We start from the raw sequence: 18450 nt of genomic DNA, 5'->3' as shown, positions 1-18450 counted from the left end.
CACTGTCACACAAATGGCACCTGTGCTGGTGGCACATAAAAGCACCTTTCAGGCGTTGGGCCTCATGGAGGCAATGATCGAGTCCATTTGACATTATGCTGTGCTTGAGAAGCAGACCCATCAAGCCAAGTAAAACTGCAATCGTGGCAGATCCCGGTGTCATGCAAATGGCACCCATGCCAGTAGTATGTAAAAGCACCCATTACACTCTCAGTATGGTTGGCATTAGGAAGGGCATCCAGCCATAGAAACCATGCCAAATCAGACTGGAGCCTGGTGCAGCCTTCCAACTTGCCAGTCCTGGTCAAACCATCCAACCTATGCCAGTATGGACAATGGATGTTAAATGATGATGATGATATATCAACTGAAATCCAGAATAATCTAGTATTCCCTTTCTCTCCCCTATTATAACACTCTCTGGAGTGACAATACATTTATCCTTTGGTTGTTTTATATGCTATTGCATGCTTGCATCAGTTAGACAAATATATTCACAGCATTGTTTTACAGTTTGGTGACCTTCCTGTCACTAACTTTTTCTTGTTTTTCAAGTAAAGGATTTCTTACTCAGCTTCAAAGGCACAAAGTGACTAGACAATACATTGGCAGGAGAAACTACCACCACCACCACCATCACCTGTCCACACATTCATACAAACCATTGCAGATGTAAACAGTTACATGCAAATGCATGCACACACACAGCTAAGTTGAAAATCTCTTAGATTACTCCAGTTCAACAAAGTGACGAACTCTACCAATAGTTCTTTGCTTTACTCTCAAACAATGTTCCCTAGAACTACCTCCCATCTTTCTACAAGGATTCATCTCCTAGAAGGACTACTTCTTTGACCTTGCTATTATCCTCACCATCATCCCAAATGTAATGGAAACTGTCGTAATCAACCACTTCCTTCATCACGTTGACTCTCTCTCCCTTCACAATTACCTTTATGTTTTTGATAGAACCAAATCTTCAAGAGAATTGTGTGCTCTCCACCACCTACATTATATATTAAATTTCTTTCAATTTTATAACCTGCATTTTGTGAATTATATTGTCATTGGTTATGGGCTGTCTAATAGGTCAAGCAATGCATTTTCTGGTGGCAAGTGACTGGGTATTGTCTCTATATACATTAATTTTATTTTTGAGGCATCCCACTTTCACCAATATGAAAATATACAAATACATATATATTCTCCCTCCCTTTCTCTCTCTCTCCTCCCCCTCTCTGCACATTAATGAATTTGCTGTCATTTCCAACTACATAAATACTTATATAAACAATACCACCCTTCATTCTTCGTTAACCTTTTCATTATCATATTTCTGTTGAAATACACTACTTTTGTTTCAAGTGATTTTGAAAATAATGTAGAATTTAGTAAAATAGCTTTGTAGTTATTAAGGAAGTATTTAAAACATAAATGAACATCAAATTTTGATGGCAGGTTTTAATTTAGGTCACTTTAAAACAAGAAGCTTGTACCCTAGAGCTAGTGCAGCCTCAGGCAGTTTTGTATCAAAAGGGTTAAATGTTATTAGACATGTGCCGTACACATACAGCCTACATGTGAGGTGAAATAAATATCAGAGATATTTTGCCCCATGCAGAAACTAAGGAGCTACTCAGAGGTTTTGCAAGCTCTAAATTCATTGCAATGTTAGAATCTCTTCCATATCATCAGCAGGTATCTCAGGGTCACTACTCTTTGCCTGCAGAAAGGTTCTACTTGCAGCAGTTTCTTATTTATCATAGTCACCTCGAGCTGCATGAATAAAATACTTCAAAATATTTATCAATGGAGATATGATGACCTAATTTCCTTCTACAACACAAAAAGTCAATTACTCATTGTGTTAAGGGTCATGGCTTTTATATGAATCACAACACCTAGCTAAAAATTTCAGAGTTACTACAAGTATTAGACCTTACAATTGCTAATTTCTTGTGTTTCACAGATATCACTTTTGTTGCCTCACTTATCACTACTGCAGTGACTTCTGCTATTCTGATCTAGCAGGTTTCAGGTTACCTCCTATCTAGCTCTATCCTCATTTGTTTCTCGGTTATTGTGAAAATACATGTGTGTGTGTGCATGCATATCAGTTGAACAACATGTGAATGTATAGCTGTTTCTGTGTACAAGAGGTTTTATTATATGTTTGTTTTATGTCTATTTTTCCATGCCAACAGGAGTTAGATAGATATATATTATTGAGACATTGTTTTACAGTCAGATGACCTTGTTGTTGCAAAACCTTACCTAGAGGATATTTTATTTCTCACAACTTTGAAAGCTTAGAGCTAGTGGACAATTTGTTCACTGAAAAATGACAACAAACTACTTGTAGCTCAATACTTTATCATTCAAAACACACAGGATGTAAGCATTCACACAGACATACATGCATGCACTTATACATATCCTTTCACTCACACATGGTGGGCTTTGTGTCACTCACAAGGCATTGGTTGGCCGGTAGCTACAGTGGAAAACACTTGCCCAAAGTGCTGTTCAGTAAAATTAATCCCAAAGCCACGTGATTGAGAAGCCATCTTCTTAACCACAAATGTGAAAAGTACCTTTAGGAACTTGGAAAATGTGATCAGATTTGACATGTGATATTGAGGATTTATTTTAATGCCTTGTGAAATTCTCTTAGTGATGTCTGAGTTCAAGAAGTTCAGATGCGCTATTTATTGGAAGCTTGCTGATGTTTCTCATGAATATTCATGAAACAATGGTTGCTGACTCGGTTTAAAGAACACCACATCAAGTTAGAAGATACTTTGCATTTAGTAGCTAAGATCAAACATTTTCATGTTATATTCTCTGTAGTTTGTACTTTGTTACATGTTGAATATTTTCTGTTGGTGTTAGGGGGTAAAATATTTTACAAACTTTTAGAATGTAACTTTATTTTCCCTGAAGACAATAGTCATTTTAATGTCCACTTTTCCATGTCCATGTGGATCAGATGGGATTTTGTTCAATTGGATTTCCTATAACTGGATGCTCTTCCTGTTGCTAATCCTCATTTGCTTCCAAGCAAGGTATTAATTTGGCATTGCCAGACATGTTTTCAAAAAAGGTTAGAAACAAAAGACACTGCTTGCATGACAGTGACACATGATGTCAAGGTAAAGAGACAATAACACATACACACATGCACATCAGGTTCCTTTCAGTTTCCATCTACCACATCCATTCACAAGGTTTTGGTCAACTTGGGACTATAGTGGAAAACACTTGCCCAAGTTGCCATGCAGAGGGACTGAATCCAGAGCTATGTGGTTGGGAAGCAAACTTCTTACCATAGAGCTACTTCTTTATTATGAATGAAAAAAAATTGAAGAGGTAAAAGGAATACATTACAAAGTAATTTTAAGAGATATGATTTAGAATTATGAGAGATATAAGATTAAAATAATCTTTATATTATTAAAGAAAGAAAAAAAGTCACTTCACTCCATATAAGTAATATAAAATTGTTGTTGAGCATAGCAATATCTATGATATATCTTTGTAAAGCTCCTTCAAGTGTGAATCATTATTGGCAAGCATATTTCAATCCATTGTTAAAAGAAGAGAAGGTACTTAGTCTATGCTATTGAATTGCAACTGTATCAGTTGAAAGCTTAAATAGTAAGTAGAATTTGAAGAGACCAGAGATGACTTGCATCAGCAAGCAAGTTTCTGTTCGATAAATATAAAAAAGAAAGAAAAAAAATGGGATAATAGTGTGCTAGAGAAGAAAAATTGGGTAATGTTTCAATAGCACTTTTCCATCAATGAAAACCATGAAAAAAATAGAGTAAGTCTATAAAGAAATACTACTTAGAATAATTCTTTCTAATTTTGGTACAAGGCCAGCAATTTTGAGGGGTGGGGGAAGCTAATTATTTTGTCAACAGTACTGAACTGGTACTTATTTTATCAAGAGGATGAAAAAGAAAATCAACCTTGGTGATGTTAGAACACAGAAAATAAACCCAAAAGAAATGTTATAAGCATTTTGTTCAGTGCATTAGCGATTCTGTCTGCCAGCATGCTGTCATGGAGACTACAAAAAGGCTTATGATATGGTACCTCATAGCTGGATAGGGAAATGTATGAAAATATTTGGAGTGGCAGAGAATGTGCAAAGATTGCTAAAAAGATGTAGGAAATCCCGGAAAACAAAATTTACATCTCTAGGAAAATAATTGGGTACAATGAACATCAGAAGAGGAATATTTCAGGAAGATAGTCTCTCATTACTTTCGTTTGTGCTGATATTAATACCTCTGTCAATGGATTTTAGAGATGTTAATGCAGAAAATGATTTGGGAAATGGAGTAGGAGTGGTTAGCCACCTGCTATATATAAATGGATGATTTAAAGCTTTATGGGCAAAATGAAGATCAACTTAGCATCCTGGTGAACACAATAAGAATCCTCAATAATGACATACACATGGAATTTGGAATTTTGATACTGAAGAGAGGGAAAGTAAAGTAGTTAAGGTCTTGAACTGCCTAATAATCAGGTAATGAAAAGTTTAGAAAAAGGTCAAGGATACAGGTTTTTGTGAATTTTGGAATCAGATACATTCAGAAACAGAGAAATGAAGGAAACCGTTTCAAAGGAGTACTTCAGAAGAATCAAATTGATGCTGAAGTCTAAGTTAAATTCTAGAAACATTGTAGAAGCAATAAATTCAAGAGCTGTGAGATACATGGCAGGTCTTGTGAATTGGAACTGCATGATATTGATTGAAAAACACTGGAAAATAATGACAATGTACAAAGTTTAGCATTAAAGGACAGGTGTGAACAGGCTGTACATGAAACATAAATATGGAGGAAGGAGATTGATCTGTGTGGAGGATTGTGTGAACACGGAAGTGAAAAGTCACAGTCAACATGTTAACAAAAGCACTGAAGAATTGCTAGCAGTAGTAAGCAATACAAACATACTAGAAGGGCACACAAAAGATGACATATTTGAAATAAAAAAGCAAAGTTATATGGAAAAACATTTACACACTCAGTTTTTGAAGAATACTGAGGTGGAAAGGGGCAAAGAATTGGTTGTAAAAGGGGATTCTCAAACATGAGACAGGAGGATTAATCATGGCAGCTCAGGATTGAGTCCTCTGGACAAATAGTGTAAAAATGTAGGGTAGGGGTCAATGTGTTGCAATTGTGCAGGTTGTGCGATGAAGGAGAAGAAACAATAACCCACATAGTAAGTGAATGTCTCAAACTCAGTCAGAAGCAGTACAAATCTTGGAAACATGATAATGTTACAAAGATCATCCACTGGCAAATGTATAACCAGTATGAACTTCCATCAGTGCACAAGTTATGTGAATATGCACCTAAAAAAGTAACTGAGAATGATGAGGTTAAACTTTGAGACTTTCCTATCCATGTCCTAGAGCATAACAGACTAGATATCTTGGTGTTTGAGAAAAGGGAACAGACTTGCTATATTATTGATGTGGCCTGTCCATTTGAGACAAGAATTAACAAAAAAAAAAAAAGAAATCAACAAGGTAGACATAGGAACAGGAGTGGCTGTGTGGTAAGAAGCTTGCTTCCCAAGTACATGCTTATGGGTTCAGTCCCACTGCATGGTACCTTGGGCAAGTGTCTTCTACTATAGCCTCAGGTTGACCAAAGCTTTGTGAGTGGATTTGATAAACAGAAACTGAAAGAAGCCCACCATATATCTTTGTGTGTCTGTGATTGACCCCCCCCCCTCCCCCATCACCACTTGACAACTGGTGTTGGTGTGTTTACATCTCTGTAACTTAATTGTTCAACAACAAAAGAAACCAATAGAATAAGTACTGGGCTCAATTCATTTGACTAAAAATTCAAGGCAGTGCCCCAGCATGGCCACAGTCTAACGATTGAAGCAGGTAAAAAGATAAAAAGAAGATATACCAGTACCTGAAGAAAGAGATAAGCAGATTGTGGGGTTGCAGAAAAAGTGACGTTGTACCAATTGTCATTGAACTCTTAGGAACAACAGGGAAGAGGCTCAAGGTGTGGATAGAAAAGATTGGCTTGCAGAAGTACATAGAATACATGCAACTGACATGCTTATTAGGAATGGTGTAGATAATTTGAAAGTTCTTCGGTGGGTGAGGTTACAGGTGGTGACTTGTTATCCAAGAGTAAACCCATCTACATTCCATCATAGGGGGTGAGAGATAAAACATTTTGAAATACATAAATTAATGATAATACTGGTTTCAAATTTTGGCAGGAGAATAGCAATTGTAGGGGCAGGTGGGACTTAGTCAATACAATTGACCCCAATACTTGACTGGTGCTTTATTGTATTGACCCCGGAGGGATGAAAGGCAAAGACAACCCTGGCAGAATTTTAATTCAGAACATAGTAAGTCAGAATTATTACTGGGCATTTTGTTGCTTGCCCCCATTATAATAATAATTCTTTCTAAATTTGGTACAAAGCCAGTAGTTTTGAAGGACAGGGTGAGTGAATTATTTTGATACCAGTGTTTATTTTATCAATCCCAAAGGGATGAAAGACAAGGTTAACCTCAGTGGAATTTGAACCCAAATGGTAAAACCAGAAGAAATTCCTACTAAACATTTTGTCCAACATGCTAACAATCCTGCCAGCTTACCACCTTAATAATAATAATAATAATAATAATAATAATTTAATGTACCCTTTTCCATGCTGACATGAGTTGGAAGGTTTAACAAGGACAGAACAAACCAGAGGGTTGTGTGTCTGCTTTGGCATGGTTTCTACAGCTGGATACCCTTCCTAATATCAATCACTTAAGATTGTACTGCGTGCTTTTTATGTGGCACAAGCACTGGTGAGGTCACCAAGTACCTGCAATATAAGATCCCTCAATTGAGTGGGGTATAGAATAGAGGGATAGGAAACTATGATAGTGGACCAGAGCAGTTGTGAATATTAGACAGAATAGAGTAAATTCTACCAGCTTAATAATAATAATAATAATAATAATAATAATAATAATACAGGAATTGAAGGATTAAAGAATAAAATAGTGTATAAGAGTATATAAGAAGAAAAAATAGAATAAGAAGGGAGATAGAAATTACGAGGAAATTAAAGTTAGATAAAAATCAAACAGTAGGAAAACATGGTAAGGGTTAGTAACAAATGTTTTTGGTAGAGCTCTTCATTGGTCTCTCTACTCTTTCTCACTGAATAATTAACATTACTTATCATCTATTTGTAAAAGGAGCTGTAGCTTAACAAAGGAAAGAATAATGTTCAAAAATTGAACAGTATTTTTTTTTCTTCTGAATTATACTTATTTGGCAAATGATTTGTTGTAAGATTATCATCCTCATTTGGCATTGGTTGAGCAGTTTGACAGGATCTAATGAACTGGAAGACTGCATCAATCTCTAATATCTGCTTTGGCATGGTTTCTATAGCTGGCTGCCCTTCATAATTCAGTCATTTTGCAGAATGTTTTGTATGCTTTTTCATGACACTGGCACAAAAGAGATCACCAAGGAACTTGCAAGATGAAGAAAAAGAAACTTTGACTGAGTGGGATTTAGACTAAAACCTTATTGCATTGTGCAATAAGGAGTACAATAACAGTGTATGTATGGGTTAAAATGAAATAATACATAGCTAATAAGCACCCCAGAGATCAATCACCAAAAAAAAAAAAAAAAATTAATGGCATTTCAAGTCTTTACTATTGGGATTGACTTAAAAAGTTCAAATGTTATTCTGTCCAGTGTCTCCGTGAGTGCTGCATCATTTGTACAATTTGAAAAATATTTCATCAACACTGTCCAAATGATGCCAGTATCAAGTTCATAAGTTACTCAAGGTCTTTCCTGCTTATCTCTTGTGCCATATGCTCCTTACAAAATTGAGCTCACACAACATAACATTATGATGCAACCTTTTTTTATGTCAGTATTCCAAAATATATAACATTCAAACAGTACCTTGACAAATTCCTCCAAGAAATTACAGATAAACCACTGACCCCCAGATACATCTTTGCAAACAACAACTCCCTATTCAAGTAGCCTACAAAATATGATTTGAAAGACTAAGACTTTAGCTGGTTCAGTAATGGCCTAAATCTATCTAGGATAGACATGCAATTAAAATGGGCTGGTGCCTTGTGAAAGAAAGATACAAAAATGATTTGAATGATGTACAAGAGGTGTTCATTAAAGATTTCCCCTGATCTACTTCCAGTTATTGCAGGAAATAGAACTTGTACAGGTATAATCATACATATCTCTACATGTCACATTGTAAATTGCAGCTTTCCACTAGTATTCATTTGTCTTTTATTTGTTACTGAAGTGGACTAAGATCTTATAATGGAGGCAGTTGAATGCAGATCAGTAATCAGGTTCTTGAAAGGTCGTACACCAAAAGAGACTTTCGATGAGCTGAAAGAAGTTTATGATGACAATGCATCAGCATACGACGTAGTCAAGCACTGGCATCACCATATCAAAAGTGGTTGAACATCTGGAAATATGGTCAGTGGAAACTTCTCCTCTTCCTGGATGACCACATTCCACCATAGATGACGACACCATCCATAAAGAGGGAGCCACCATTTTGGAGGATCACTGCGTAACTATTCGGCTACTAGCTGAGGAGGACTTTTTCAGCGGACTTATCACACAAGATGAAACGTGACTTCATCACTATGATCCAGAGACTAAAGTCCACTAGAAGCAATGCAAGCATAACTCACCACCTCAAAAGAAGGATCATGTTCAACCTTCAGCAAGCAAGGTGATGCTCACTGTCTTTTGGGACCCATGTGGAGTAGTGATGAAGAATTTTCTGGCAAAGGGCACCACAATTATGCTCCTCTGCTGCAGAAATTGCAGGACACCATCAAAGCAGAGAGGCGTGGCATGCTGATCAAGGGAGTCCGCCTCTTCCAAGACAACACCCCAGTTTACAATGCACATGTTGCTCAGATGAAAGCACACTCCTGCAGCTACTAAATCCTTCCTCACCCCACTTACTCTCTTGACCTCACACCATCTGACTTTCACCTCTTTTCAAACATGAAGTCTTTTTTGAAGGGGAGGCATTTTTCAGATAATGATGAACTTATTTCCAAGGTAAAATCTTGGCTCCAGACGCAACCTAATGACTTCTACAGACGAGATCTTCACAGCTGTATAAAGCAATGTGTCACCATTGATGGTGGTTATGTATAGAAGGATTAATAATCATGTCAAGTTTTGTTTATCCCAGTCCTTGGGAAGTGAGTCAGGGGAAATCTTTAATGAACACCCCTTGTAATTAAAGGTCAGATCACTTGCACACAACACAAAGGTCAGATCACTTGAATAGTGCTGTGTGCAAGTGTAGGCACTTCTAAACACTCCTCTTTTCACTATTTTACCAAATTTGTGATGAGACTGTGTTCTTTTGTATTGAAAAATGCCTCCATTCTGTAAGTTAATAACGACAGGTTATCTGGTTATCTGTAGAAGATTTGGGCAAAATAGTTTACACAAGAATAAATACATGTTTTAGTAACTGTCTGGATGACCACCTCATTAAATATAAAAGGCTGCAGCATGATTGCGTGATTCAGAAGAAGTCCATTGTTTATATATGTGTGTGTGTCAGTCTCTATTCCTTTGTCTTGATATCATCTGATGGTTATAACCATCATACACATGATGTAGTTCAATTCCAGTCTTCCATTGAAGTACATTCTGACTTGCAGAAATATTGCCTTGCTTGGAAACAAGTGAGGGTTGGCAACAAAATAAAAGTATCCAACCATAGAATATCTGCTTCACTGACTTCTGACTGACCCATACAAGCATGGACAAATGAAAATGATGTTAATACTGTTAAATGCAAAAATTTACTTCATTAAGTGTATATACCAGTTATTGTAATTCAGCCTTTATATTCTAGGTCATTATTGAAATATAGATTGATAGAAAACAAGCCTGATGCAGTATGCAGCAAACACTGATGTCAAAAAATACTTTTGACTAAATGCTTCTCATAGTTTGTATAGAAAAATCTATGATACTATTCATTGTGCAGTGGTAATCTCTAAAAAAACAATTATGACATCTGTTTACTATGTTTTATATTCATTCTCATTGCAGTCTTTACTTTTGATACTATATCATCATATCTTACATATCTACTAAATGTTTGATTTTTGTTTTCATTTCAGATACAATGATATTTTTGATGAAAAAATGGCTCGATTTTATCTGACAGAAATGGTCCTTGCTATTAATGCTGTCCATTCTTTGGGGTACATTCACAGGTTAGTACAGTTCAAATTTATATTTTATCTTGACAAAGCCTAGAAACAATGTAGTGGGATAAAATTGCAAATAAGATGACTAAGAATTGTAGCGAGTGAAATAAAAGAAAAATAATGTATTAGTAAGTAGTCTTGGTATATATTAGTTAATATAACCTTGAACAAGATGTCTTTCTCAAGGATGGTCTTTGCACGGTTGTAGAGTGGGATAATGCTTGGCTGGTAAGTTTTAATCCTGGCAAAACAAAGCTTTTGTTAATTAATTGTTATAGGCAACCATTTTTTTCCCTCCAGTGTTATGGGCAGATCTTCCAGAAAGCTAGAGTATCCAACTTTTTGGCTTGACTTTGACCAAAGATTTCTCATGGAATAAATCTGCTCAGTCCATTGTCATGTCAGCTGCCAAAGTTGGATCTCTCTTCTGTGCTTGCAAATTTCTTACAGCTAAGAGTATCTTGTGTCTCTATAAGGCCACCATTTAACCTTGCATTGAATGTTGCTGTCATCTTTGGGCTGGTGCTTCCTCTCAATCTTTAACTTGTTTGAATTCAGAATCAAGCTGTTAACATAGTGTGCCCACTTCTTTTTACTAGGCTGGAGTCTAGTACCCTTGTCATGACCTTTAAACATGTTACCCAATTCTCTTCACAGTTGCATGGGTTTTCTGTTGCTTCCAGTTAGTCATAAGTCCTTTTATTGTAATAGCTCCTTTTCTCAAATGCTGCTCCCTGGAACTCATTATCATCATCTTGTTTTCCTCTGGTCTATGACTTTTAATTCTTTAAGTCTTCTGTCAATCAACATCTTTTGAATTTGTTTTCCCCCTTCTTTTCCATCTTTGTAGTACCTTATGCTACAGTGGCCTCAAACTTTGAGACAAAATCATATAAAAATAAATATAAAACCTTCACACATAAAGCAATTATAATTAAGTGAAAGAGACAAAAGGATAATTAATTACAAATCATTATATATCAAATGAAGTGGCTTCATTTCAAAAAGAGACTAGTTTTACTGATCCCTACCAATTGGTTGGCAGTGTTTAAACTGGTCTGAAGTTGGCCTGGAGATTAGGGGTTTACTGTCAAAATAGAAACAGCACCCCGCCAATTTATCTCAAGTGAAAAAGATATTTGTTGTTGGTGAATATTTAAAATGTGCCTAACTCTTTTGTTAATACCCAATATATTTAAAATTCTAAGTTTATTTGTCATTTAACTGTGTTGTCAATATTAAATAGCAAGTAAAATTAGAAAATTAAATCTCTTATGTATGTGATTTGCATCTGGATTAAAAGAAAAGGTAGACACATTTGAAATATTCATCATCATCATCATCATCATCACCATTCATTTTCTTCACGTCTCTATTTTTCAGTGCTGGACTGGATTTAATGAGTCTGGATATCATTACATCTGTGTGTCTACCCCTCTCACTTACAGAATACAGTTATCTTCACTACTACTTCTCATGTCTTCTTGTGTAATTTCATAATTACATAGGTAATTTAATAAACAATATATCTGTTTCTCTTTGCCAATTTTTAGCAAAGAGAAAAGCCAACACAGATGAGAAAAGTAAATATGAGTTCATAAAAATAAAAAGCAAGTTTCAGTGGAGCATTGATAACACTGCTGCTAGAAATATTAGAGGAACAAAATATTTCTAGGTTAGAGAAAATATTACAAACAACCTGTTTCAAGAACATATTGGCAGAAACTAGGCAAGGGATAATATATTTCCAGAGATTTTGCTAAATGGACTTTTAAAATGGTCATAAGAAAATGCTTTAAAAAATATTTTCAGAAACAAGTTTTTAAAATTTTTACCAGGCACATTTTGGAATGGAAAGTTTTAGTATTATATATTATATATCTAACATGCTCAGCTTATTGCTGTAGGTGTCATTGATGTGCCAGTTGTTTACTTCCTATGAACTAAGATGATATGTTCTTTTCAAGCCTTTTCATGTAGAAATAGCAGCCAAATCCTTTTAAATCTCACTCTACTGTCTTAAAAGAAAAAAAAAAAAAGACACATTGGCTGAGTGGGTAAAAAAATTTGCTTCCTAAGCATGTAGACTTGGGTTCAGTTCCACTGTGTCACACATTGGGCAAGTGTCTTCTATAACCCCAGGCCAGCCAAAGCTTTGTGCGTGGATTTGGTAGACAGAAACTTACAGGAGCCACTTGTGTGTGTGCGCATGCGTACTTGTTTGTCTTGATATCGTGATGCTTGCAAACAAGCATCACCACCATACAGACAACATATTCATTACTGGTCTTCTATGAAAAACATGTCTATTACTTTGCTTGGAAACAAGTAAGGGTTGGTGACAGAAAGAGCATCAATCTATAGAAAATCTGATTCATGTCATCTGACCCACGAAAGTATGGAAAATAGACATTAAATTATGATGGCACTGATTAATCTAATATGACTACTTGAATAAAAAAATACTCAGATGGTGTGGTCATGTCTGGAATGCCTTTGTTTATAGGGCTACTTTATTAGTGCTGACCTGAGGCTAAACAACAACAGTCAACTGACTATAAGCACTAACAATGCCATTGTTAGAACTAAAATAAATAAATGTCAGCAATAGGAATTATTTATAAGTTGTTTTGGCAGCTAAATCTCTTTTGAAATTTAACATTTCTTTTAGTACAGGCTGTCTTTCTTGTGTAGACTTGTAATTCATCCACATAACCATTCCGTGACTAAACCCAAACCCAAACATATGCATTTTTTTTTTTTTATGTTGGTTTTAGTGAAATATAGTGTTTAAGTTCTTATTCTCTGCTCTCTGGGATCAAATTTCACCATGGTCAGCTTTGCCTTGTCATCTTTTTAGAGTGAATGTTAGTTCTGTCTTCAGCTATAACAATCATCAAGCTGGTTAGTCAGTTTTTATGGAATATAAGTGACCAAGATCACAATATTCCCCCTGAACTGGATACTAGTTCATTGCATGGTTATTCATTTTAAACTGAGTGAACTGGAGCAATTGTTTTGCTCAAGAACAAAATGTACTGCCCAGTCAGGGAATTGAAATTATGGTTTTACGATTATGGGTACAACACCCTAACCACTAGGCCACATACCTTCACTTTTCATTGTTTTAGAGTTGATAAAAATGTACCAATCCAAGGTAGTGAATTAGTATAACTGTAAGAAAGTTGAACCAGATGGCTGTTTTTGTTCTGGCCCTTTCATTCTGTGTTCAAATCCAGTCATGGCTTACTTCAGTAATAGGCTTAACCTGTCACTCAGTTTTAACACCACCACTTAGCACCTTGGATACCTTTAGGAGAGTCCACTCTGTTACAAGCATTCAGGCCATACTTTTAGCTTGAGGATGCTTCCTCCCTCCCCACAGTCTCAGAGGTCCTGTAAAGGTCATGGATACTACTTCCTTATTGTGTAGAAGATGTAAAAAAGAAAAATAACTCAGTAGTTCTCATTTTTTAAATATTGCTCCTTTTTCTCTTCTTTACTAACACTTTTTCAACACCTGCCTTGCTTTGTTAAATTCACCACAGTGAATTGCAGTGACTGGTTGATGGTCAGTAGAAGTAATCATTTTATCAATATAATATGGAATGTCAAAACATTCTGACCACTAATATTGATTTCAAATTTTGGCGCAAGGCCAGCAATTTCAGGGAAGTGGGTAAGTTGATTACATCAACCCCAATGCTCAACAAATACTTATTTTATCAACTCTGAAAGGATGAAAAGCAAAATTGCCCTTGGTAGAATTTGAACTCAAAACATAAAGACAGACAAAATGCCACTAAGTATTTTGCCCAGTATGCTAACAATTCTGCCAACTTACCTCCTTAATTTCTGACCACTAATATTACCAGATGATTCACACACACACAATAAAAATTGAAAAGAAAAAAAAAAAAATTTAAGGAGTAGAACATTTAAAAAGATGCATTTATAGCTCCTTACCTCTCCATAGAAAAAGGGGACCACAGAAAATGCAAGCACAGAAAAGTGAACATTAAAACACTGATGATATCTGTGAAATTTCATTTCATTAGTAAATTACCATGCCTTGTAGGAATTTGCTGTTGCATCAGAAAGATGAAAATAAGTGCTTAATTCTGCAATGGATTAGTGTTCCATTCTGTGAGTACTCTATTCACAGTTACTTAAACATCATGGAAACTAGGACAAATTTTGACCCAGTGTGTTTATAGATTTAAGATCTTTTTAGATAGACTTTACCATGATTTTAAATAAGATCTAATTTTAGTGTTGGCTCTAACATTAGTTGATCTTGTTAACACATTAAACATTTATTACTGTATTTGTTTACATCTGGTTGAAATTCATTTCTTTTTTTCATTTCCACTATTGCTGACATTAGAAATAGTAAGGTTTGTGTGCAGTAATGGTAAAATATACATTTCTTTTTGGTATTTTGTACATTGTGTGAGAAAACCTATCAAATGTACTGTCAAATTTGTTTGTGTCAGTCAGTTAACAAATTCTATATGTGTCATTTTGAAGGGGGAAAAATACATATGATAAAAAAAATTACTCAAATTAGGTGTTATGCTACTAAATGGGTAAGCCAAAAGTTAATAACAATTGTCAAGATAAGATATTTCCAAGACAATTAAATACAGAAGCTAATAAAGTGTTGTAAGAAAGGTTAAAGTCACAAAAATCTTGTGATTCATTATTAGCGAGCATTTCATTTGCTTGGCTATGTGGTTAAGAAGCTTGTTACCCAACCATATGGTTTTGGGTTCAATCCCTGCTGTACAGCACCTTGGGCTGTCTTGTACTATAGCCCTGGGCCAACCGAGTGGATTTGGCAGATGGGAAAGAAGCTGCTGTAAATGTATGTATCTGTATTTATATATGTAATATACATTTTCACATGCACAAGTACACACATATATACAGAGCGAGGTAAACATATATGTGTGTGCCCCTTTATCTTGACACCACATGATAATTGTAAATGAGCATCACCAACATACTAGCAGTCTCATTTGTTTCCAGCCTTCTGTGAAAAATATACATGGCCATGAGGAAATGTTACCTTGCTTGGAAATAAATGAGGTTGGTAACAGGAAAGGCATCCAGCTATAAAAAATTTGTCTCAATGAATTCCATCTAACCTATACTGGCTGGAAAAGTAGATGTTAAAATGACGATGATGATTTCATTATAATCAAAGCCTAAAATGGTTAATGTCTTGTTTTCTTAGAGCCACTTGTGTTCACTGAATTCCTTTGAGATTTAAGTTAGAAAGCAGGAAAGAACAGAGTTTGACAAGTTACTTTGAAAGGTTCATTTAAATCAGGGATCAACAAAGTGGACAATATTGACCCCTTGTGGGGCTATCTAAGGTCAATATAAAGTGACTGAATTTTATTGCTCTTTATCAATTTCATTATTTTCATTAATTTTTTTAAAAATATTTCTTATTAAAAATGCAATATTGACTCAAAAGAACAAAGGAATTATTATTTTTAAATCAAAAATTTTATTTTTTATTAATTATACTTTGTATTTTTGAAATTTACATGATGGGGGTCAATATTTTATCAAGGGTTCCATGAGGAGATCAATGATATAGCTTTCCGACCCCTGATTTAAATGAACACAGGCACTCATGAATAAAATTATAACTTCTATTTTTTTTTAATCTAAAGAACCTACTTTCGAAGATTGTTTTGTTTTCAAGATGAATGATACTTCAAGCCATTTACTATTGAAATTCTTCCAAAAGTAGTAGTTAACCTTAAAAGTCTATAACCACTTATTTTCATTATTATTTTTATTTTTAATGGCTACAAATTTTGAGCAAGAGTGACAGCTATATTCTGACTGGCTGTCATTTATATCAAAGCATTTTCTCTTATTCATGCCATACTAATGTTTTATTGCTACTTTCTGCTGATTTCTTTCTATTGATTTTTCCTTCCTCCTTCCAATGCAGAGATATTAAACCAGAGAATGTATTGCTTGATAGAAATGGACACATCAGACTTGCTGATTTTGGTTCTGCTGCAAAAATGTCATCCAAAAATTTGGTATGTCTTTATTTATTTATTTATTTTTTTTTGCAGATGCTCAATAAAGTGGGGTAGTTGTGTAGGGGTTTGTGAGGAAGGGAAGAATAGTGATACAGTAACTGAAAAATGGTGGTGGCACAAAGTATGGTAAAGCAGAGAGTGGAAAGTGACGATGCAGCTGGTAAACATGGTGGTGTTGCAGTTGGGGAAGAGTGGGAGTGCAGTTGGTGAGCGATGATGTTGGTGCAGTTAGTGAAGAATACTGGTAGTAATGATAGTAGTACAGTTAGTGAAAGGTGATGGTGCAGATGGCCATTGTTGCTGTTGTTTATCCTCAGTTCAGCCCTGATTGTGCAGACTGATAACTGAAGTCAATCCAGCTGTGACCATCCCATTTTTTTCCTTTGTGCTGGGAACTCAGGACCACATTATCCAATGTTGTACATTTTGGAGATGCTGGAGTGTGATTGAGGGAGATTTGCTTGCTATTTCGAATAGGGCAAGCAACTACATAGCGGGTTCCCTATGGTACTGATGCAGTTGATGATCTGTGATGATGCATTTTCTAATGAGTGATGGTGCACTTGGTAAAATGATGGGGATACAGTTCAGGAATAATACTGATGCAGTCTGGGCAGTGCCATTTGAGAAAAATGGTTGTGCAGTTGAGGAAAGAATGATGAATGGTAGTAAAATGGTGGAGGTGAAGTGGTGCAGTTGAAGGAGAATAGACATACAGCTGGTACAGTGGTTGGTAAATGATGATGCAGTTAGTGTATGGAGGTGGTGCAGTTAACGAAGGTCAGCAGTGGTGGGGGAGAGCAGTAGTTGACACGAGGGAAGACTAATGATGCAGTTGGTGAATGTAGTAGTGGAGTGCAATTGATGATGAGCAATGGAACAGTTGGAGAATGGTGGTCATTACCACTTTTTTCCAAATGTCCCACCTCTGCTACATTCTATAGCCACCTTGATGCACCTTTAACCTCCATCTCTGTCACTGAACTTCACCCTACACACCATCCCCGTACATTTTCATTTATCCTCCTTCCTGAACCACATCTCTCTCACCTCATTTTACTCCCCTCCATTCTGATATTTCTCATTAACCACACTTCCACCCTTGTTCATCACGACATTCACCCCTCCTGTCATCTTTAACCATCTGACACTTATGGAATTATACACCCTTCCCCCTCTTGTTCTCTTGTACTCACTTTCTTGTGCTTTGCGATGACTTGGCATACTATTACCACCCTCTCTATCTTCTTTCTAGCTACTCCTACCTACCCTCATATATGTGGGGTGGTTTTATATCTTCTCTATAGTAAGACACTTGTGCTTGTCCTTCTGTCATAGTTTAGCCTCCCCAACACCTGGTATAGTCACCTCCCCCTCTCAACCCTTCTCACTCAATCAAGGGGACATTTTTCTTGTATGCAAATTACTTGGTGACCTTAAAAGTGGTGGTGTCACAAAAAAAAAAAGCATCTAGTACACCTTGTAAAAGTGGTTTGACATTAAGAACGGCATCCAGCCTTAAAAACCATGCCAAAGCTGACATAGGAGCTTGATGTAGTTATGTGGCTTATCAGACCCTCTCAAGCTGTCCGACACATGCCAACAGGGGTTGGACAAAATAATGGAAATATCTTAAAATTTCAAGCAAATTTATTTTAATATGGTGTAGGACTGCCTTTGGCAGTAATTACAGCTTAAATTCTACAAAGTATGGACTCGTACAAAGTTTGAATTGTTTCCAAAGGAATTTTTGTCCATTCTTCAGCTAAAACAGTCTCCAGTTCTTGTAATGATGATGGTGGAGGATATCAACTCCTTACTTGCTTTTTTAAAATGCACTATAAATATTCAATAATATTGAGATCTGGCCAGATAAGATATTCAACTTCACTAGAATGTTCCTTGTACCATTCACTAACAACTTTAGCTGTGTGAATTGGTGCATTATCATCCTGAAAGATTGCGTTTTCCTCTGGAAACAGTTCCGCAACCATAGGATGAATTTGATCAGGTAAAATGCTTAAATAGTCTTGACTATTAATTCTGCCATGAAGGGAAACCATTGAG

The 18450-nt window shown here is 35.9% G+C and overlaps 1 protein-coding gene across 7 annotated transcripts in view; it reads left to right on the top strand.

Moving 5' to 3' along the window:
- Positions 1 to 18450, top strand: part of LOC106874645 (citron Rho-interacting kinase) — a 284276-nt gene that overhangs the window by 129225 nt on the left and 136601 nt on the right. For all 7 annotated transcript variants that reach the window (XM_052978350.1, XM_052978339.1, XM_052978352.1 and 4 more), the window contains exons 5-6: positions 10223 to 10318; positions 16287 to 16380. In XM_052978350.1, the coding sequence (XP_052834310.1) occupies positions 10223 to 10318; positions 16287 to 16380 (190 nt within the window). The remainder of the gene's footprint in view (positions 1 to 10222; positions 10319 to 16286; positions 16381 to 18450) is intronic.

This window comes from Octopus bimaculoides, chromosome 2 (assembly GCF_001194135.2).
Source record: "Octopus bimaculoides isolate UCB-OBI-ISO-001 chromosome 2, ASM119413v2, whole genome shotgun sequence".
Classification (NCBI taxonomy): domain Eukaryota; kingdom Metazoa; phylum Mollusca; class Cephalopoda; order Octopoda; family Octopodidae; genus Octopus; species Octopus bimaculoides.
The sequence above is the reverse complement of the archived record's forward strand: the minus strand, read 5'-3'. Positions and strand labels throughout refer to the sequence as shown.